This window comes from Tachysurus fulvidraco, chromosome 6 (assembly GCF_022655615.1).
Source record: "Tachysurus fulvidraco isolate hzauxx_2018 chromosome 6, HZAU_PFXX_2.0, whole genome shotgun sequence".
Taxonomy (NCBI): Eukaryota; Metazoa; Chordata; class Actinopteri; order Siluriformes; family Bagridae; genus Tachysurus; species Tachysurus fulvidraco.
In genome coordinates, this window is record NC_062523.1 from 19,090,685 (window position 1) to 19,109,543 (window position 18,859).

Genomic DNA, 18,859 nt, shown 5'->3' on the forward strand with positions numbered 1-18,859 from the left:
TGTTCCTTTTTTGACTGCACAAGCCTTTGTTTGATCAAATTGAATTTTAGAACAAGGATGTGGATGTTGCATACAATATCCATAGGGTGGCAGCAGTACCATTTCTTAGCTTCTATTCAGTCAGTTCATTCAGTTCATTTCAGTTCATTACATAACAATACGCTCATTGTCCACTTTTATTATGAACACGTGTAAACCTGGATGCTTATCTAAGCAGTTATCTAAACAGCCAATCATGTGGCAGCAGCACAATGTAAATTGGGTAGATTATAGATCCAGAGCTTCAGTTAATGTTCACATTAAACGTTAGAATGCGGTAAAAATGTGATGCTTGTGATTTTAGCAATAATTGTTGATGACAGATGGGCCAATTTGAAAAACTAATGATCTCCTGGGATTTTTAAACACAGCAGTCTCTAGAGTTTATACAGAATGGAGCAAAAAACCATAAAACATCCTGTAAAGAGAGGCTGAAACACCTTGTTGATGAAAGAGATTAGAAGAGAATGATCAGACTGGTTTGAGCTGACTGGAAGTATATTGTAACTCAAATAGTCACTAATTACAGCTGTGATGAGCAGAAATGCATCTCCGCATGTACTAAACACTGAATCATGAGGTGGATGAGCAGAAGAGCTCCATCAGGTCCATTCCTGTCAGCTGAGAACAGGAAACTGAGGTTATCATGGGTTCAGGTTCAGCGAACCTGGACAGAAAAAGACTAGCAAAAAAATCTGCTGCACTTTTTTCCACTTTTGTAGGTTCAGAGGGTTGTGCATGCTGAGATGTTTTTCTGCTCACCAAGGTTATAAAGAGTGATTTTTTTTTATTTATTATGACCTTCCTAACAGCTTGAACCATTCTGGCCATTTTTCTCTGACCTTCTCTCATCGTTTCCACACAGAGAACTGTCAATCATTCAATTATTTATTTATTATAAGTCCATGTTGTGTAAACATGTTTAGAAACTTTCTGGCACCAAAAACCATGCCAGGATCAAAGTGAGCGAAATCACACCTTTTTTCCTAAAGATCACCGTAATCCTTTATAGTAAATATGATGGATAAGATAAGCCAAAAAAAATCCAAAACTTTTGGCATGATTAAGTAAACTGAAAACGTGACACTTATCACAACTCTCTGGACTTCACTGTGCCCAGCAGCCCCATCATTTTGTCAAACAAAAATATTTAATAGCATACCGAATTAAATATAACATAACCTTAAATACATTCCTATATATCAATATGAAGGGGATCAAGTAAGTTGATTTGAAAATGATTGCTAGATTCACCACAGTCAAGTTTGATTAAATCCATGCTGGTTTAAACCCTTTCTGTATTGAGAAAATGCAGCATTTTGCTGTTCCGGGAAGATGCTGTGATTAAAATAGACCCAGGTTTGCTACTTAAATGAAAACCTTTGTTTTCAGAGCACTGAAACAAAACTTTTTGTTTTTGTGAGCACTGCTCTTACATCATTGGGAGAGTTCACCTTGTTGTAACGGCACTCGTTTCAAATAATTGTACAAAGGAAATAAACAAATAGTTAAACTACTGCTCATAGTGTCTTACATGTGGAGTGACTCATGTTAGATTAGCAACCTAAAATTAGTGAAAAAAGCCATGTTTTCACATTTCATATTATGTTTCTTGCTCAATAGATTTTTTTGGATTGTTTGCCTGTCCATCTATCCGCCTGCCACCTTTCTCAGATTCTTTAGAACGAGTGCTTCATAGAATTAATATGAAATTAGCAACATAACCAACTGGTTAGAGGTCATAGCAAAGTCTGATGGGTTTCCTTCAGTAGCTTCCTTCCTGTTTGACATACAGAAATCTTAAATGGCTTACTGTTATCTTGCTATTAGTTTATCATTAGTGATATCTGATCAACAAGTGCTTGTGTGTAGGATTTAGATGAAATTATTATGAAAACTAGAAGATGCACTGTTCAGATTTTGGAATTGATCCAAATAGGGTCAAGGCCAAATAATCTCCCCGTGCCTCGGGGGTTTCCTCCGGGTACTCCGGTTTCCTCCCCCGGTCCAAAGACATGCATGGTAGGTTGATTGGCATCTCTGGAAAATTGTCCGTAGTGTGTGATTGCGCGAGTGAATGAGAGTGTGTGTGTGCCCTGTGATGGGTTGGCACTCCGTCCAGGGTGTATCCTGCCTCGATGCCCAATGACGTCTGAGATGGGCACAGGCTCCCCGTGACCCGAGAAGTTCGGATAAGCGGTAGAAAATGAATGAATGAACGATTGGGGGGGGGAAAAACCAGGGCATTCTTAAATAATTTATCAGATTTAATTTAAAGGGCTTTCTACACATCTATCATTGGCATGTAATTTATGCAGCTCAAGGTTTCCTAAAAAACAAACAAAAAAGTGTGAAATCAGTTCATTAGTTATGTGGGGTTTTTTGGCACATGGAAGTTTTCTCTGCATTTTTGTATAAATGGGACATAATTTGCACAACAGCAATCTGTGCCAGTCAGTGTTTTACCTGTGTTGGTGCAGTCAGCATGACGAGAGAAAAACTAGTACATTAAGCTCATTAGTCATGCTGCTCCGGAGGAAATGGTCCTTTCTGTAAAATGCATAACAAACTCTCGCCATAATAACCTCGGTGTGATTAAAGAGTGCAGTAGAAAAGGATTGCAATAATAAAACAAGAAGTGTCAAAAAATTCTCTAAATTAGAAAGAATTCACTTCTGATTTGGTACATAGGTTGTCCACTGAAGAATTTTTATTGGAAGCCTACATGATAACTTTATGCTGTGTCATCCTGCTCTGGAATTTTTACTATGACTCAAAATACTAAGGAGTGACTTCAGGAGAAGTTAAGTGGAAGTAACCTTTAAAATCCTGTGAAAGTGATGTTCCTGAATCCAACATGGAAGATCTTTAGAAGTTCAGCAGAGCTATATGAGAAAAGATCCATGACCCTAAACCTGTTCATACAAAGTTTTGGAATATGTGAATGGATTAGTGGTTAACATGTTTGCCTCAAATCCCCTGGCGTTGGGGGTTTAATTCCAGAAGGTCCCATTCCTTGTTTCCTGAGTCCCCTTGGATAGTCTCAAGGTTTCTTGTGACCCTGTGTAGGACAAGTGCTTCAGAAAACTGATGGATGGGTATAGCGTGCAAGCTAAAACAACAGATTACAATTAAAAAAATGGTTATGGTTATGAGGACGTGGGTTTCCTCCCCAGGTCCAAAAACATGCATGGTAGGTTTATTGCCATCTCTGGAAAATTGTCTGTAGTGTGTGATTGTGTGAGTGAATGAGAGTTTGTGTGTGCGCCCTGCGATGGGTTGCCACTCCGTCCAGGGTGCATCCTGCCTTGATGCCCGATGACGCCTGAGATAGGCACAGGCTCCCCGTGACCCGAGGCAGAAAGTGAGTGAGAGTGAGGGTTATGTGGACACTTTTATTTCTAAAAAAAAAACCTGACAAGAATAAGATTGATTTTCCTCAGAATACAGGTACTTTATACTGATAGAAGCATAAACTGGAATTACTTTCTTATTACATGTCTGAATAATAAATAGGCTTCCACAATGAAAATTATCAAACTGTTTTCATATTACTTTATGCTCAAGTAGGCTAAATCAGCACTGTGCCAACTAATCACAATATTTATTATTTTCACAAATTCATCACTAAATACATGCCTACACTACATTTATGAATTTCATGACTGAACAGTTAAGGAAATGAAAAATTATAAATAAATAAAAAGTTATTGCTATAAAGTTAAAAATTATGCCACTGCTATCCAAATTACCTCTATCTTTGTTTTTCCCTAGTCAGGTCAGATGAATAAAGAATGTAATTATGGGCCTGAGCACCACTGGGAAGTTTGGCAATGATTGTGGATATTTAAGACATTGAGGCTTAGTGGCATAGCCATTTTTGCTAATTTATTAGCAAAGTTTTTAGCTAATTAATTTTTAGCAAACCCATACTGTAGACCAAAACCTCAATGATGTTAACAAAATCAAATCAATAAAAAACAAAAATTCTTGCAAAAACAACTTTGTAATATAAATACATTTTATATTACCTCTGATTCTATTTGATTGCGAAAGTTAGCCGATGGTAGAGACCTGGGGCTCATTTGATGATTCTGTTCATCCCAATGGTATTTATTAGGGTTGTGGTCAGTGCTCTGTGTAAGCTCATCAGGTTCTCCCACACTGACAAACCATGTCTTTGTGGACCTCCTTTACATGCACAAAGGCAACATCATGTTAGAACATGTTGGACTCCTTATTTCCAGTGAAGAGAGAGTGTACGGTACAGCAGTCAGGCATTGTATATAGTGGGCTTCAAACTGAAGGAATAGGAAGGAAGGTCTACGTATGTGTGTAATGGTTTGGTGTACACAAACTGGTCAGTGGTAGTCTTATTGTGGTCCATTTACAAAAAAGGACAGTGTACACCAACATATGGTCTAAGGTCAGTAAATGTAAACATACTTGATTCCAAAAGAGCTTTTAAGGTTACTGGATGTTCAGTGCACTTTTTTTTTACAGACAAAAGACCACAGATTGAAGTGGCAGGTCATTCACCATTTTGGTTTTTTTTTTAAAAAACATTATTTTTAATGCTTTAATGAGACAAAGATGTAAGACAGTAAGTCTAAAAAACATTCAGACTGATATAATAATGAGCAGAAGTATTTACTGAATGTCCCTTGGCAAAGATTCAAAAACACATCATCGGTCACCCATTTTCTTTTCAATCGACAAACAGGTACATAAATATAACAGGAAGTATTCATTCAGTTGTCAGGGTTTTGTTTGCTGGTGCCCACTGGGAGCTAAAAGTGAACTGAAAGCCTTTGGTGGTAAACAGAAGTCTATATATCAGCAGGCCTCTCCTCTGCCATAGAAGAGCCAGAGGTGAGCTGAATCCATCAGCAACCAGAGAAAGCTGCAGGCAGCACAGAGTCTACTGAGACAAGTACACACACCAGGTCTGAATGTGCTTTTAGGGTAATATGGTTTGATAACAGCAGCCTCGAGAAACATTAAGTGAACAACATCGTTAGGTGTGGTCTGTGTCTGTGTGAATTCGTCAAATGATTTAAAAAGGTCTGAATAGAGAAACAATGTATGCAGGTTTTATGGTTGTGTGTTGTGAACTGTGGCAGTTTTGGTACATTTCATTTGTACCATGCACTAAACAGTCTTGCATATCTGGTATAATCTATAATTACACCATTTATTAAAAAAAAAAAAAAAGAAAGAAAAAAAAAAAAATTAACAAAAAATGCAAAGTAATGCCTGATATTTGCATTTGAAGTTTTTGGATTGCAACAAAACACAAAACCAGTGAACACATTATAGGATAACTATCAGAGTACTTAAACTGCTATTGAATCCTGAGCTGTTGATTCTACATTAAGTCTTTTTTAATGATCATTGACTCCCATAGTCCAAAAACACAATGCCAACATCTTACATTATCATTTAGTCTTCTGTAGACTATGCTAGGCATGACAGTTTGAAGAAGGTTTTGTGTGTATGTTTGGGTGTGTAAAAGTATTCAGACGTTGTAGTCGGGAGCTTTGCCTTGTGGCTGCCTTAGGTGGATCTGCAGAGTGGCGAAAGCCCCGACTGTGACGTGGAAGAGGATCTGCCACATATTGCGCAGTTCATACAGGTACATGTTGCACAGGCAGATAAGAGCAAAGGCCAGGAATGACTTGATGTTCCTCCACACCGAGAAGTAGGCAAATAAGTAACACTGTACAATGAGGAGAGAGATAGCTTTGTTATTTTTTGCAGCCCAAAATAGTTTTTTTTCACAACACAACATTGAGTCTATAATTCCTGCAGATTTACTTCATCTTACATACAGTGGTGTGAAAAAGTGTTGGCCCCCTTCCTGATTTTGAAGAAAAACAAAATGAAGACTTTGGAGTGACCTAGTCAAAGTCCTGACGTGAATCCATTTGAGATGCTGTGGCATGACCTTAAAAGGCGGTTCATGCTTAAATCCTCCAATGTGGCTGAATTACAACAATTCTGCAAAGATGAGTGGACCAAAAATAGAGACCTCCACAGCGCTGTAACTCACTTATTGAAAGTTATCGCAAACGCTTGATTGCAGTTCTTGCTGCTAAGGGTGGCCCAACCAGTTATTAGGTTTAGGGTGCAAACACTTTTTCACACAGGGCCATGTAGGTTTGGATTTTGTTTTCCCTTAATAATAAAAACCTTCATTTAAAAAGTGCATGTTGTGTTAACTTGTTATCTTTGACTAATATTTAAATTGTTTGATGATATGAAACAGTAAAGTGTGACAAACATGCAAAAAATTACAAAATCAGACCACTGTACGAAAAATCGAAACTAGTTTCACTCTCCATTAAACTATTTTTAAAACATTACATGGCCAAAGGCTTGTGGACACCTGACCATCAATTGTATAGGATGTCTTTGCATACTGATATGGTACTATTTCCCTTCACAGTAACTACAGGGTTCAGACATGATTCCAGCATGTCACCACCCCTCTTTACACAAAGACAGATTCTGCTAAGATTGGTGTGTCTTGAGTGACCTGCACAGAGCCCTGACAACCACAACCTGAACACCTTTGGGGTAACTAGGTCTTCCTGACCAACAAGCATGGGATATTCAACAAGATCATATGAATGTGACGGTCAGGTGTCCACGTACTTTTGACCATCTAACTGTAGTTGTACTAAAAACACTATCACACTATAGCATCAGCAAAAAGTTGAAGGCCAGCATGCTCAGCCTTGCCTTGCACATTTCATTTCAGTCTATCGACCCTCCTGAAATGATGAGTGCCTCCATCTCCTACTAGAACAATGCGAACTAATCAATTTTAGGTTGGGAAGATTCACGGTGGTACTCTACACAGTGATTTAAGAAGAGGGGGAGTTTAATGATCATATCTTCAGGAATCCTTGTCCCAAGTCCAGCTCACATGCCACCTGTCTGGAAGAGCTCAGCACCTCTACGTCATACTTTTTTACCGGGTACACAATTTAAGAGAAAATGCTTTAGCAGCACCAAAAAGGAATCCTGGAAAACAGGTACCGCTTAGTGTGAATGCCGTACAAATTTCACTGAATTACTTCAGCAACATCAGCACTGATGCTGTGGTTTTTCTAAGAATGGAGTACATGCAGCTCCCCCTCTTCCATGCTGATGGAAATGAATGCTGCAAGTCACTCACGCTCTTGATGGATGACTTTAACTTACCTGATATAGACAGGCAGCCGTTCCCAGGAAAAAGGCAATTACATAATTAAAGTCTTCGTCCTCGTTCTGCGGATAAAGCAGAAAAAAGAGAAAAGGTCCCGCATTAAGGAATTATCCAGCATGAACTAATTACATGCAGAAATCCATTGTTGGATTAATTAAGCTGCAGTAGATGCTAGCTGGAGCTGTGATGCGTAACTATTGAATCGTAATTGCTGTTACATTGCATAACGGCTTATATAAATATAGTCCAGTGTATTATTGAATGTGGGCGGAAGGAAGGTTTACCTGCAATATGCTTTCTATGGCATGGACACCACGTAGTAAATTTAGCGCACCACACAGAACGGTTAGGACACATGCCACTATGCCGGGCAAGGTGACAGGCTCCAACGTTTGATTAGGAGCTACAAAACAAAAATAAGTAAATAAATAAAAAAATTAAATATATGAATCCAGTACCAAAAAGACATACGATTCCTAGGCAATATCCTTCTTGAACAAGTCTAAGGATCTTGTGAGCACATAATATGATGGGAAGGAACCATTTACTGGAAAAAATGCTTTAGCTTTAAATATAACTATAATACAGTGAAGCACCATATAGCACATTACAGATCGCTTAGCTTGGTACTGTAGAATTCTTACAACCTTAATTGGTCAAGGGGAAGTAATCAGAAAAAATCACATTGTGTGATTACACACATGTGCTTCATACAGTATATAAAGTCTGATGCTATTTTAAAAATAATGATGTAAGCACATTAGTATATGTGGTTTCAATAAGAGTAAAGACACATAAGGTGGTAAGTACCTATGCCTTTATATTTGGAAGAAGTGCTGTGGGAAAAGCCATTGATCAAGCTTAGGTCTTCAGGAGAGAGCTGGTATGGGGGGCGCAGCTTGATCTCTGTCTGCATATCAGCCAGATTAATCTTCGTGGACAAAGAACGTGGGCTGTTGTAACGCTGCTTGGTCTTCTGAATAAAGTTGTCTGTGAGAAGCCCCAAAGTCAAACACAAGCAAACAGCCAGCAATGACATAAACTGTCTCAGAAACACTGACAGACTGCTCTGTGATGAGAAATTGTGTTAGATCAGCTCATTTGCAGCACCGTCTGTTTCGGCCTGTATCTGGACACACACACACACACACACACACACACACACACACACACACACACACACACACACACACACACACACACACACACACACACACACACACACACACACGCGCACCCACACATGCACCCACACACTTGTGTTTGACAGTCGAACTGAATTATTACTGGTTTTACGCATCTACCCCCACTTACCACCTTTTTTTTTTATTTGTAGAAATCCTTCTGACAGGCTATAAGGGCTAGTCTTGAAGGCTTTTTTGATGTAATGAGTGACATAATTGGATAAATAACCTGATTACTAGCAACGACACATGCATCTATTCCTGACTTCATCCTGCATGGAAGAAAAAAACACAGACTTTTATTTTACCACACTGCAAATATCTAAGATTTATGTAAATTTAAGCATATGATAGCAAAAGATCGATGCCTTCTAGTCTGTTACATATACATATAAATCTGGTACTCGTTCCGTCTATTAATTCACTGTCAGAATCTCATACACATGCACCACCTCACTGATCCAATTCCCAATGCCTTTAATCGCTGCTTGTTTGCAGTATTACTATTGCTCACTTGTATTTCAATTCAGTGGTTCAAGCAAAGTGGTAGATGTCAAAATGACATCATTACATACATCTTAATTCATCCCTAGTATAGCAGAGCTTTGTTGGACAAAGTCATATATAAAGAACTGAGAAGTCAGAATGTCTGAGTGCAGTAGAAGAGTACTTTAGAGGCTCACACACAATCCCACTGTTTGTAGAGATCTCCAGCGGGTTATATGACATGTTCCAGAGACATACATTTTAGAACAGTAATGTGCAGAGAACTCACCAAACTCAATAAAGGTGTAGGGCCTGACAGCGCTGCTAATGCGCTTGGTGTCGTATGTGACAAGGAATTCTTTCTGTAACTCATCCAGGAAACAGAACGCCAAGACATTGGGATAGTTTTCTGTGCATACCATCATGTAGCCCACTCCCAGAGAGCTGGTGAAACTGAATAACAAACAAAATAACAGTTTTTATTTGTAACTACCAAACATTTAACACCAAATAACTCTTGTCTGACAAATCTTATTTTTATCTTCTATGTCTATATCTATGTCTCTCTCTCTCTCACACACACACACACACACGCACACACACATATACATACATGAAGTCCTGAGATGTGCCACCTGCCCCTGCATTATTATCATGAGAAGACAGTAAGAATTTGGACAAGGTCACAAACTTGCACATACTCTGGAACTCTAAATCAGCTAAGCAAAGCAAAGCGATGCAAAACTTTTAAGAGACACACACCTATGCACCAACCTATTCATCAATTACTCATGCTGCTACATTTGCTTTCCTTTAAAATGCATGCAGCTTGACAGCCTCACAGGAAACTGGGCCCATTTTTGTCACCATGTCTCTCTACATTAATGTCTCCTTAGAGAGATGAAACAATTCTATGACTCACAGCCTCGAGTGGCAGGAAAAAAAGGGGAGTCGACTCGTTCTTGCCCGCTAACACAGTTTAGAGTGATGAATAGCAGCTGCCTCGAGCGCAAGGCTTCAAAACAGCTTCACCCAAGGGCCTCGGAGGAGGCATCTATCAGCTTATGCTGATTTAGCTGCTAATTTACCTGATGTGTCACCACTTCACTTTGCTTTCTTTTAAGACATTATGCTCATTTTGACTGAAATGCACTGCCTGCAGGCACCATTTTTAGTGGAAGAAACTGCATGTATATCTTATCGTTTCCCATAAATGTCAAGTGCATACAAAGACTTACTATATCATATGATCTGATTATATTGAAAGAACCTATTACAGAACTAATCAAACTGATGATGATTAGTTTAAAGTAATGATAAAGTAATTCTGCACACATTTTGAAGTGAGTCGCAGATGGTTTCAACAGACCGTAAGTCATAATATATTTGGTACAAGTCAATAATACATTAAGATTTGGACATTTATGGTACAATTTCTTCCTAAACACGAATTAAAGGCTCTTGTGAAATACTGCATTTTCTGTGTGCTTTCCATTTAAAGCAAGCACTAAGGAGACAGAGAAATATCTCTGTGATGTTCCTGTTGCTTAGCAGAGAAACAAAACCGGCACTGTAACAGAAACCAGGAAATCATTGCCGTATGTGGTATTGAACTGATTTGGGTTTTTTTAAAAACTCCAATCTCTCCCAATTTGATCATCAATTTCTATCCACAAACTAGTTCCCGCTTGTATGAAAGCATTCCATACTCTTCCATACAATTAAAGTTAACAGATGCCCACAGCTGTCATCCCTCTCAAAATAAGATAGCAGTACCATTTAGTCTTCCAGCTTTACAGCAGTCTAGGTTTGTCAATCAATGTTTAAATACGAGTACGAGTACTTAGTACGAGTCTGCAGACAGATTCAACTTGAGTTTTCTATATTCTTGCTCCTCACAATGCAAATCTGTTATATTTACCTAAAAAGCATTCATGACTACATAAAAAAAAGACATGTATTCATAATTTACAAATCACATACTTGACATTGTACTGGCCAGTCTTAAGACAGCAGCGGTCAGGAAACTGGCTGAGTTTTTTGGACAAGCCCTTGAGGTGCTTCTTGGTCTCTTGCAGCCCTTTGTCCTGTTCATAGTCAGTAGAGGCAGAGAGGGGCAAGCCATCCCTCACCCGCACGACTGAGGCAAACAGGACCATAGACATCTTACAGTGAAAACCTGTAAGTGTAGGTGTGCACAGCATAAGCAGTGAATATTTAACTTGACAGCTCAGACACAGAACATACCACAATTTTACAGAGCTAGATCTCAAATATTACATTGTACATGTAACTACATTAAAAATTGTTTCTAGTCTGTCACACTCCAAATACCAAAGAGTGTAAACAGAAAAGCTGTACCCCTTTCATCCAAAAGCTGAACAACAAGAACTGTACTTACAGTTCTGTCCTAGTCCTTTTATGTCATTTTACATTAGGGCATATCTACCTTACTATCCTTTTCAAATGCACTGTGATGTTCCTGTTGCTTAGCAAAGAAACAAAAATAGCACCATACAAGAAACTAGTGAATTATTTCCCTATGTGGAATTAAACTGATTAGGGTTGTCAAGCATTACCCCAATTTTGTCCATACAGGGAAGTTTACTGTCAATCACACCTAGTTACTCTAGCTCTGATTGAAAGGTGAGAGAATACAGTCATCACTCCCAAATCAAGACAGCAGTTATTTTTATGCTCTTTAAGACTTTTTCTGAAAATGATAGAGTAAATAGAGATGATAGAGAAAATAATCTGACTCATCTGCGTTCATTACACTGCAACATGTTTTCGTGTGCACTTTCTTAATCACTGATGATGGATGCGTCAGCAAGGCTGGTTGAAAAATATGATATAACCCAACACACATTAAATCAGCTCCAGGTTCACATCTTTACTTCTAATCTGCGTATTTTTCAGATGGGTGTTAGTGGTCCAGTTATACGCTTTGTTACAAAAAAAAAGTCTGCTTTATTTCTTAGATATGTATTTGTTAACAGCAAAAACTCTGATGTGGATGCCAAATTCTATATCTATATTCTAATACTGCTGTATTTTTTTTTTATCTTTAGGAATCAGTGCTTGGCCCCGTAAGTTCATGTAGATAAGAAACCTGCCAATTAAATCAATAATAAAATATTTTAAAATCGTAAAAATATCAGTACCCTGGACAGCACCTTTGTTTATACGCTGAAGTCGGAGCTCTTACTAACTGACCGCTTTGTTTACAGTTATTTTCAGTGTAAATTTACAATCAGTGTGAACCTACAAACCTCCAAAACAACCCTAGCTTAAATGAACCAGCTTGGCTTATCGCTAACATTGCAGCAAGGCGGCGCTAAATCTGCCATTCAGCTCACTAGACAAGATTTGTTTATTAACGCACCTTTTAGCATGCTAGCTGTTTGCTAGCTAGTGCACATGGCTGTTGTTAGCTACATGGCTAACCATATATGAACCGCTAAACTAACTGCGACCTATAACATTTAGGAAACCATTTTCATGGGTAATACTGACTCGTGAAAATACTGAAACGTAAAATAATTGACATGCTTATGAGCTAGCTGATAGCAGACATGCACTATGTAGCTGCTCTGAGTGATCAAAGCTGTTCCCAGCTGTTGCTGAAACAGTAAACACAGCTAACCTTCGGAGAGGCATTCCTCGCTTGGTTGGAACTCAGATTTGCATTTGTTTAACTGCAGAAACGTGCATGTTATGCTATTCCTGCTTCCTGTGTTGTGCCGAAGACAGTAGCATCAGGGGGAGTAGCAGATTGTTTACGTGGCTCTGCGAAATGCATCATGGGTAGCAGCGCCTCTGCTGGCTATAAACAAGAAGCACAAGTCAGGATTTTACATAGACTCCCTTAGTTTAACTTTTAAAATTCAGCATTATATAGTACTGAATATTTGCTGACACCAAAATATACTGTATCTGATCTTTTTAAGGTTAACAGATATAAAACGGTGATACAGGCTGTAGTTACATTTTAGAGTATTCAAATAGACATAATGGCATTGTAATGTGAATCAAATTTATATAATTGATGTTTGCATTAGTAAACAATAAAAAGAAAGCACTAAAGGTACTAATGCTCATTTCTTCTATCCACTTCCTTAGTACTGGAAATCCTAAGGAGGGCTGCAGGGAGCCTGATGTCTATACCAGGAGACTCTGAGCACAAGGTGGAGAACGCCTTGTGTGGGTCCCAGTCCATTACAGGGCACAATCTACACATACACTCACAAGCCCATATACACACTGCAGACAATTTAAAGATGCCAATCAGCATACAGTACAAAGTCTTTAGACAGGTACAGGAAAGTGGAATACCCGGAGGAAACCTATGAAGCACAGAGAGAATGAAGCCCAATGAAGCACAGTGAGAACAGGGAAGCCCAGGGAGAACAGAGAGAATAAAGCCCAGTGAAGCACAGGGAGGACAGGTAGAACCTACAAACACCACACACACTGTTAAAGAGGGAATTTGAACCCAAAGGCAAATGCTCTAACCCTCAAGCAACCAAGCACCCTGTACTGATACTACTATTAGTATATACATAATTAGTAATAGAATTGACTGAAGGTAAAAAAAAAAAAAGTATAATATTCCCTTGTTTATATAGAATAAATATTATTTCAAAGTTGCTTTGTGACAAAACCTATTGTTAAAAGTGCTATTCAATTAATTGAATTTAATTGAATTCACTTTGGATTAAAGTCTCATTCACACTTTCATTTACACTTAGGGGTAATTCACTATTACCAATTCATCGACCAGGATGTTTTTGGAAGTGGAATTATTCAGCCTGAAAACATTTCATGACAAATACTTTAGCCATTATAACTTCCAATAAACATTTTATGTAAGTTCTGATGCTGAAATTAAGAGACATCAAGAGGCAGTATTCCTAGGATATGCTCAAGATTCATTGCCTACCCGTGCAGAGAAAATCAGCCACTGAAGATGAAGGAATGAATGAATGAACATAAAAAACTAGGTGGTGAAACAATAACTGTTCTCACAGAGGAGATACCAGGAAATTATTATGATCTATATTACAGCACACAATAATTCTGCTGGATCAAAAGGTGTACGTTCTAAACTTCACACATTATATATGTTGCTAAGGAATATTTGTTGAACATTTGTGTTGCTCTATGGAACAGAGAGGAAATTGACTTAGTATAGATCCAGTGGTAAATGAAGAACATCATTTTGACTGCTGCTTAAAGTAAGGATTTTTTTTTTCTCCAGAACCAATAATCAAGTTGGTTTTTTTTTTTTTTTTTTAGGTTTGGAGTTCTCTTATAACCAAGCAGCTTCTCTCAGTGACTTTGTTTACTGAATTTTCCTTGGTGCAATTAATTTTGTAAGACAGTCCAAAAACTACATTCTGAAAACAGAGACCATCATCAGTCAAAATGATATGACAAAGCAGGGAGGAAAAATAACAGCAGTATTGAAAAAGTTTCTAGAGATTTTTTAACACAACACTACTTCCAACTTTACCAACTGCAGACTGCTGTAACATTCTGCTGGGAGTATTTGCTTGTGCCAAATGTATATGGACACATGACTATCACCTACCTCGAAACTCATCATCCCTTCATTTAAATTGAGGGGTGGAAACATATTCAGGACAATGGCCCTGTGCACAAAGTGAAGTCCATGAAGTCATGGTTTGTCAAAAGCAGAAGAAGTAGTAGAAGAATTTGAGTGTCCTGCACCTCAAACACACTGACACTATTTGGGATGAAATAGAACTCTGAATACACCCCAGACCTTCTCACACATCACTGATCTCATTAAAGCTCTTGTTACTGAATGAACACAAATCCCCACAGCCACGCACCAAAATCTAGTAGAAAGTCTTTCCAGAGGATTGGAGGTAATTATAACAACAAAAGGGAAATAAATCTGAAAACTAAGTCTGCTTGTTTTGGCTCATAAAGTATACGTGGAAATATCTGAACTACACAGACAAACTTTAAATTGTAATTAAAGACATTGTCTGTATCTGTTCTGATTGCAGGCAGACCTACTGTATCTGATAACACATTCACACATTTAGTCTGCCGGATGATGACAGCTGCTCATGTCCTCAAGGGTGAGTTTCTTTCGCAGCAGAAGAACTCAATGACACTGTTCAATTATTGTACTGTCCAATTACTGCCATTCTCTGATCCTTACCTTCTACATACCTTTAGATTTTTTCCTTCTTTCTGATTCCCAGATATTCTGACTCTTTGGCTTTTTGAACCCCTAGATTCCACACATATTGTAGGAGTGCATCTAGCTGAGAGGGAACAGTCAGCTCCTACAGTTTTCTCCTTGTAATTTTGATGGAGTAGGTACCTAGGCTCACTCTTTGAGGCATTAATCAGACTTTCACAGCATGCAGACATTACATGCATTTTAGCAGCTGTAATGTCTCCATGGAAAGCGGCACATTCGGCCTGAAGTGACTCATGCTTTATTCAACAATCTTGTAAATGACTTTTGCTTCTTTTTGAGGTTCTAATGCAGCTTGAAAAGAATAGAGTGCACTGATGTTTGCTAATAAACAATTAATCACGAGACTTTGTATTTATACGTGTCTGAAAACTTTGATTAAAAAATGGCCAAAGCTCAATTTCAGACACTCTGTATATACTGTACATATCTGAGTTTTAGTTTTAAGTTAAAAAAGAAAAAATGACATAGAAAAAAAATCCTTTTAAGCTATGACCTAAGCTGTTTAAAGAAAGTGAACTGGTTTCGGATCAATAATAACTATAGATCTCATTTACAGCTTACATATGGTCATCTCCAGAATTATTGGGCCCTGTCATGAAAATGATTGTATAAACTTTCCTACAACGATTAATTAAATTTACACACAAACAATAGAGAAAATAAACCTGTTCCTTTAACATGAAATCATTTTCTTAAGAACTTCCCTTGACAGTAAAATTTTCTTTAAAAATCACAGCAACCCTGTATGTCTTCATTAATTATGCATTCACTAATTAGCACATCATTCATAAACAAATAAGATCACTATGTATTAGCTATATTTGGTATACATAGGTCAAAATGACAATAAAAGCTTCTTGACTTCCCTTGTAACAAAACATCTGTGCAAATCTGCATGCAAAAAGAGGACCTGATATTTTCCCTAAAATGTAGTGGATCAGTGATGCACTTGAGGCTGGTTTGATTTGAATATATCAGAAGTTACAAATTTACCATAATAATTTAGCTTGGAACCTAAATACCAGGAGATTACGAGTTGGCCATTGTTGTCAACAAATACATCCAAATCAGCACAGAAAAGGTTTGCAAAAACAAATAATCTGTGTTTTTTCAATGTCCATCTTAATTCCTAGATTTGAATCCTGCAATCTGAAGAAGAAATGAAGACAACATCCAGAGGAGCTTCGACAGATTTGTGTGGATGACTGCAGTATCCATGTACATGTATCTCCCACCTTGTTAGACATTACAGGAACAGGATCCATGCTATAGAAAAATTGCATTACATACAAAATTGTATTGTAATGCATGTTTAAAAATATTGTTTCTCCATCTATCAGGAACATCTATAGTTCTCATTGTTCTATCTTTTTTTATACAGCATGTGCCAAAAATGTACTTTAAATTGGCCTGGACAAATTAGTTAGCAAGAAAACAAATCCAAGGAAATAGAGTGCTTCAAATGAAGCTTAAATTTCTTTAACTTACACTATTCACTATTACCCATTTTATTTTTAACAACGTATTCCATGATCAAATTCTGGTGATGAATATATGTAAGTGATACCAATTACAAAATTCAGTTAGCAATGTGTACAATCTATAATGAAGACTACTTAAGACATCTTGGAAATGTATGCCTTTTTATTTTCCATTGTGTGTATTCACTGGGCCAAAACTGTACATATGGCTGGGTGCATAAATCAGACAGATGAAAGTGACTTCTTGGCATCAATGTGACACAGAGACCTTTGGGATATGATAAAGCAGGATTTCCCAATAGACACAGATACAGAAATTTCTGGAGCACAACAATGACAGAAAACAGATACACCAGCTGATATTCCGTAGTATGAGAGTTACTGTAAGCAATCTTTTGATGGTTCCCCTCCTGTTGAAGTATTTAGAACTATGCTATTTTGAAACAAGCAGTTTTTATCTTTCACTTGGCTACAGATGCAGTAAGACTGACTGGCTGAGTGATATAAATGTAGCACATCTGAATATTTCTGCGCTTTCCTTGACTCGATGGAGTTAATACTTTCTGCCATAATTTGCCAAAACGTCACGAACCGAATCCCGTCATTGCCAATCCCCCACAGACAAATGTAAACAATTTCAGAATTCAGTAACACAAACTCTGAGTACCCAGCTAAAGTGTGTTTTGCTATCCCTGAGAACTTTATTCAGAATGAAAAGCATCAATCTCTTGAATAATAAAAGATGTTTAGCTACAGATAAGCTCATTAAATAGGTAAACTTCCTTGATCAGGGAGTTCCCAACACAGTAGCAAAGTTGCCTCAGAGAGTTATATGGTACAATGCAATGGTTCTGGTACGACTTATGAATAAGATTGCTTTTGAAACCTTCACTACCACACTGGTTAGATGAAAGCGTGCACTCAAGCACCACTTAAATCACATTTTAGAAAGGAATTCTTTCTTTTTTTTGTCAGTAATTCTAATCTCAGGTTGTGTTTTAAAAATAGAAATAGATTGAATATTTCATAAGCCTTGAATAATATGGAAGTGAAGGCTGTCATTCAATCCAACAATCATTTTGTGGAACTAAATGGCCAATTCAGTAATGAAGCAGTATTAATCACCCTTACACCAGCTGAATCTCTATGCAACTTGACTTAGTGAATAAGACAACTGACATGAACAGATTAAGCCCTCATTCTCAGCCTTTACATGGTTTCTGCACTAATCATAAAAATCTGAATGTCAGCTCACTTTGCAGTACAAGGATTCACATTGGGTCTGCACTGCATAACATAATTGACTCTAATAGCGCTCTATTATTATGACCATTATTAAGGTTAAATACATCACTTAAGTTGGGGATAAGTTTACCCTTCAGTGTTTAATTATATTTTTGGCATCTTCCTTTTTTTTTTTTTTTCCTTTTTAAATTGTTTTCCCACAGCTGATAATTACTCAACAATACAAGGAACAAAGTTGTACTAGCTCAAACATACAATTTCTTACAGACACCATTGTATTTTGGCCTCACTAATTTTCTGTTACAGTCCTGGGTGCACTGCACCACTGGAATAAAACATTCAAACAATTAAGGCCACAAATTTAGCTACATTTTCCTTTTTCTTCTATTGTCTTTCTAATCCAGGATACCACTTTTTTCCGTACAAAAATTCTCAAACGTAATTGTATACATTGTGGGACCTCTTTAGAAAGGTGGGAATGTCAAATATTAGGGAGACTGTCAGTGTCAAGGATTGCTTTGGGGGACTTATGTAAAAGTAGCTTAAGTGACCGTTTCACACAGAAGCCACTGGAAATGAGTTGTGGAATGAGTGTTCAGTATTGCATAGATTTAAGATGTAGTTTGATTAACTGTCACAGTATTTGGGAGCAATTGTCCTTGTCATAAAATGTCTATGGAGAAAAAAGAAAGAAAGAAAAAAAAAAAGCCAAGTCTCAAGTGGTCTTGTGGTTGAACATTGGTATTACAAACATAAGGCTGTATAAAAATATCCTCTCTTTAATCTGAGGTTTTCATGTGTGTGGCATCAGTGCTAGAAGGTCCCTGCCCAGTCACAGTGCAATGGCAGGCTCCTCCCCTGTTTATAGCCACACCCACATTCTTAGAGCTCCTCTTTCCGCTTTCCCACCTTCTCTTGGTCCCGTCCTCTGAGGCTTCGCATAAAACCTGTGAAGCCAGCCTCCTGTGAA

General features: G+C 37.8%; 2 protein-coding genes across 2 annotated transcripts in view; both read right to left on the bottom strand.

Moving 5' to 3' along the window:
• Window positions 1–4,670: 4,670 nt before the first annotated feature.
• sec22a (SEC22 homolog A, vesicle trafficking protein) lies at window positions 4,671–12,724 on the bottom strand. The gene is made up of 7 exons (XM_027164799.2): window positions 12,569–12,724; window positions 10,906–11,101; window positions 9,212–9,375; window positions 8,063–8,242; window positions 7,537–7,655; window positions 7,249–7,314; window positions 4,671–5,758 (listed from the first exon to the last, which is right to left on the bottom strand). Exons 2-7 carry the CDS (start codon window positions 11,085–11,087, stop codon window positions 5,558–5,560), a joined length of 912 nt encoding a protein of 303 aa, XP_027020600.1. The 5' UTR covers window positions 11,088–11,101; window positions 12,569–12,724; the 3' UTR covers window positions 4,671–5,557.
• A 4,065-nt stretch (window positions 12,725–16,789) lies between these two features.
• Window positions 16,790–18,859, bottom strand: part of pdia5 (protein disulfide isomerase family A, member 5) — a 43,683-nt gene continuing 41,613 nt past the window's right edge. Inside the window, exon 17 of the mRNA XM_027164613.2 lies at window positions 16,790–18,852. Coding sequence (XP_027020414.1) covers window positions 18,772–18,852 — 81 coding nt within the window. The 3' untranslated portion in view covers window positions 16,790–18,771. The remainder of the gene's footprint in view (window positions 18,853–18,859) is intronic.

Coding starts and splice junctions, on each gene's coding strand:
- sec22a (XM_027164799.2), bottom strand. CDS start 11,087: ATGTCTATGGTCCTGTTTGCCTCAGTCGTGCGGGTGAGGGATGGCTTG. Junction 7,656..8,062: donor TTCCAAATATAAAGGCATAG/GTACTTACCACC, acceptor TTTGTTTTGTAG/CTCCTAATCAAACGTTGGAG. Junction 5,759..7,248: donor CGGCTGCCTGTCTATATCAG/GTAAGTTAAAGT, acceptor CTCATTGTACAG/TGTTACTTATTTGCCTACTT.